Here is a 4,746-nt window from a genome sequence, read left to right on the forward strand (position 1 = left end):
AGAAAACAGAAATACAGAATATTTAGTTAAGCAGCCAAGTACCCAGGAAAGAGGCAGAGTTAGAATCTGAACCATGGCATGGTCAGACCTGGAACCATCATTCAACTTATCAATAAATTATGAAGCAGATCTGTCCCTGGTATGGTAATTGTGAACAAAATTAACTAAATATTTATTTCTAGGAATAAAGGTCATCTAAAAGCACTATTCATCAACGGTAGTTTTCTTTTTTTTTTAATTTAATTTTATTTTTAAGTTTTCAATTTAAGTTTTAACAAGAACAATGCAGTTGGGGAAATTATCATCAATATGTCATTTCAAGCATCCAGATGACCACCTAAGCCATCCTCACCAACTTTCAGGCAGTTTCTTAGTATACGCACGTTTTCCTTTCTGTCTTTCCAGGAGAAAGTTTCATGTTAGGACACATGCTGTTGACTTCGACTTCAGAAGTTCTCAGTCATGCTGATCTAGGAATCTGACTGCCTTGTCCACAGTTAGTCATCACCAGCCACAAAGCAAATTCCATTGTTTAACAAGCTGCAATTGCCAACCCCATTTATACTGTTCTCCTTTATAAAAACAAGGATTCTCTTTACCTCTGGGGGCCATTTTCTTCCCACGGTGCATGAGATTTGCTTCTCTGGGTATCAGGGCTGTTTTCATTCTTTGCTTTCTTAAAGCTTTAATTTAAAAAAACAAACAAACAAAAAAGAGTGGAAAATAAATTAACTAGAAAATAAAAGAAAATTAACTCACATACTTATTTCTTCAATAAAATTATTTAACAAATGTTTTAAAATGTGTTTTTATTCATACCTATGACTCATTCCAGAAAAAAAGGTAAAGTGGCTGCCTAAAAAAGAATAATAATAATAATAATAAACTTTCCAGCTGTACCTTGGGGGTCTCTTTGCCTCTTCTCTCTTTCTAGTTTTACTGCCGTAAGCCACCCAAATGCCAAGTCATCAATTGTTAAAAGAAATTTTCTAGGGTCCACCTGCAGTATGGGAAGGGGCCTCCCCGATGGCTCAGCTGGTAAAGAACCCGCCTGCAGCGCAGGACACCCGGTCCCACTCCTGGGTTGGGAAGACCTGCTGGAGAAGGGAAAGGCTACCCACTCCAGTATTCTTGGGCTTCCCTGGTGGCTCAGCTGGTAAAGAATCCACCTGCAATGAGGGAGACCTGGGTTCAAACCCTGGGTTGGGAGGATCCCCTGGAGAAGGGAAAGGCTACCCACACTGGTATTCTGGCCTGGAGAATTCTGGCAGGATGAGAAACAGGGGGGACCAGCAAGCCAAAAACACAAGGCTGACAAGAAAGGAAAGTTGAGTATTCTGGCTCATGTGGCTGGTTCCCTCTTTCAGTAGTGGTCAGAGACCGCTGGCTTTGGATCTGGGTCTGAATTTGTGCAGGCCGGTCAGCTTTGGGCAGGTTCAGGCCGCCCAAATTGACCTTCTCTGCCCCTAGCTTCCGCCGTATCTTGGCTTCATCCTTCCAAATCAGAATGACTTTCAAATCTTATTTCCTGACCTAGTATCATCTTTCTGTCCCAAGAATGTAAATATAACTGAGCTGTTATTCAACCTCAACAATTATTTTAGAAACACTGGGAGACACAAGGCAGGGGCTCATCAAAAGCCTCCCGTCACCAGGGGAGGACAGAAGGTGTGCCACCTCTCACTTCCCTGGGAGCCTCCACTTCAGAAAAAGATAGAGCTACTTAACTCCTAATCCATGTTTAACCCCAGCTTTCTGAGGAATCCTCTATTTAATTGTCCTGGAATATAGTCATAGCAGAGTTCTTTGTAACAGCAAAGAAAGAGGAGAGAAAAAATGACAAGGTAATTTCAAAAAATGAAAATATACTTGTACCCTAGTATATGATATTCATCTAGGGAGTTATAAAGCCTAAAAAATTAGATATTTGACAAAGGCATGTTAAAGAGCACTAGTATTCGTAGACGGTAGGTATATTTTATTTATGTTATTCTTAAAAAGATTAAAAAACATTTGGAAGATCAAATTTCTAAAGTAAAACTTTAATTTTGAAAGGAGGAAAAGTAATAAATATGGTATGTAGAAAGATACAGTAGAAAGTTTGGGTGTGTTTAATAAATCAGAGAGAAAAGAGAAAAGGGAGATTGAGCAGTGCAGTAGGGACATGAAAGAGGAACTGAGAGAGCAGCAGCAGAATAATGAAATCTCAGGGGGCAAATTAACTGAATGCAGTCTCTGAGCTAGTTCTCATCTGGAGCTTGAGTGGGAAAATTTGGCAGTCCTTCAGGTATCAGTCCTATGGGCAAGAATGCAGTTGTGGAGCGGACTGCACTCCTTCCATACACTCTAAAAAGCCTTGGGATCTGAATTTCATGCATGACCATTCTTATGTTAGACTCACCGTAAGCATACCCTGTACATACAGATTCAGCTGACCCTCTAGCCACAACTACGAGGCTACGAGAAGCACAGCACATGAAAGTACATCAATGCTGGTATAAAATCGATAGTGGGAAGCTGCTACAGGACACAGGGAGCCCAGTCCAGCGCTCGGTGCCAACCTAGAGGGGTGGGATGGCGGGGAGTGGGGGGAAGGCCCACGGGGAGGGGTATACTTATGGCTGGTTCTTGCTGTTGTACCGCAGAAACTAACACAACATTGTAAAGCAATTATCAACCCATCAAAACCAGAATGCAAAAAGAGAAAAGAGGAAGAAAGTGTACACGAAAGCAAAGAACTTATCATTCCAAAAAGGGAATCTATACAGGGAGCACCCAGCACGTAAACAAAGAAAATGAAGGCGAAACCTTGGGGAAAACACTGCAACTCTGAGAAATTTCAGAACTTAGAATTATTTTGCTGAGAAATCATACACTATATTTCTCCAAGTAGCAACAATCCAATTGAATGAAAACACCATTATTATTTTTTTTTGGTGGGGGGTGCTTTGCAGATACTGCATTTTTTTTTTTTTTTTTACTTTACAATATTGTATTATTTATTAACAAAAGATGGAGTAGATGATCTAAGAAGTTTCTCAAGGTCACATATCTCGGAAATATGTGACTTCTCTACAATGCGTATGGAGTACTCTCTATAGAGAGCTCACTGTATGTGCAACATTCTGTTCCATGAACATAATTGGAGATAGGAAAAAGTGACGCTGAAACAGTGTCTGAACAGAGAACAAGGCTGATCTTTCAGGGAAACAATCCACATAATATATTAAGAGAAGGTCCTTCCGCTGGGGGATGCTTCAGGGAAAATTGATGCAAAAGACCATGACAACTCTTCATACATATGCAATCACTGCCTTCTGAAACCCTGCACCTCTAAACGCTATAAAACCTCCTTCCAGGGCCACAGTTCAGTGTACTGCTATAATGAACGCAGTACATTAAACATGAATGCTATCTACTTTACTTTCCAGGGCCCTCGGAGTTAGTCCATTATATCATGCCATTTAAAAAAATCACATGGGATTTTCACTGTGTTGTGGAGAAGGCAGACCACAGACTATCTATAACTTCATCATGCTATGACGGCAGGAGCATTTCCTTCAAATGAGAGGGACATGTTCTGATTCTTTACATTTTACTGGCATCTTAAAGTATTCTTTGGCCCATTGACTATTTTCATTAAAAGTACTAATTAATTACCAGCGTGCTTCTTAACCTTGACAAAAGATAAATAGCATTTCTGTGACAGCAGATAGCAGTGTGTCCTTTCAGTTAACTAACTGACCTTTTTATTGGTGAAGGTGCGATAATTTTAGTTGTTCCTTCATTTTCTCCATTTTCCATATTCGCAGTCACCCGATTTATGCTGTTTGATCCTAGTAGCAAAGCAGAGGAAAGAAAGAGACATTGGAGAAGAAAAAAAAAAGGAGGCAGTGGTCAGAAAAACACAAAATAAATGGAAAAAAAATTTTTAATGTAAACTTAGGGACATCATGGCACAATGTACTGGTAAAATATAATTCTAAATACATAATGAATTGCTCAATAAATCTGAGATAATATTTTCTGAAATGTACTAAACCCTGAACATGACAATGTCCAAGGGGTCTGGGTTATGGCACCATTTGAAAATAGGATGTTTTGAGACTTCAGTGTTTACAAAGTTCCCACATCATGGACATTCTTTAAACCGTTAAATAAGAATCTAAGATATTTAGTACTATTATACTGGAATGTAAGCCATTCCAATAGGTTTTTGACAACTGTGTTGTGAAAAAAATTACTGTTTCTTGGCATGCCGTTGACAACCCTCATTCTCATTCAAACCTACCCCAAATATTTCAGACCTGAAAATACTCCAACTCATAATGCAAATGGAAAAAACACACTAATATAGATATGATTTGTATCACTCACATTAAAAAAAAAAAACATTTTCAAGTGTGCTTTTTAATGTAAACATCCCTAAAAGGCTAAAACTAACTTTTTAAAAGCTGCTATCCCCCAGATTTGCACACATGCTAGATGGACCAGCAGAGGGCACCCCCAGCAGACACAACGATGGAAACTGATCAAATCTAGCACAGCAGCCAAGCCCATCCAGGAAATCTGGATCCCATTCTTGGGGGAGAGGCTGATAAGCCTGCAGGGGAGAGATGTGCAGGCACTGATGGCTAGTCTCCTCTCTAGTGGCACGCCCCCCACTCCAGGAGGATGGACGCCTGCAGTCCTGGTTCAATCATGTGGCAGGCAGGCGGGTCCTCCTCAGAAAGCCATCTTGTATGT

The 4,746-nt window shown here is 40.1% G+C and overlaps 1 protein-coding gene across 1 annotated transcript in view; it reads right to left on the bottom strand.

Moving 5' to 3' along the window:
• Nucleotides 1–4,746, bottom strand: part of EPB41L4A (erythrocyte membrane protein band 4.1 like 4A) — a 297,132-nt gene that overhangs the window by 45,227 nt on the left and 247,159 nt on the right. The window contains 2 exon segments of the mRNA XM_010848354.1: nt 600–683; nt 3,746–3,836. Of these exon segments, the coding sequence (XP_010846656.1) occupies nt 600–683; nt 3,746–3,836 (175 nt within the window).

This window comes from Bison bison, unplaced genomic scaffold (assembly GCF_000754665.1).
Source record: "Bison bison bison isolate TAMUID 2011002044 unplaced genomic scaffold, Bison_UMD1.0 scf7180017864264, whole genome shotgun sequence".
NCBI classification, from domain to species: Eukaryota; Metazoa; Chordata; class Mammalia; order Artiodactyla; family Bovidae; genus Bison; species Bison bison.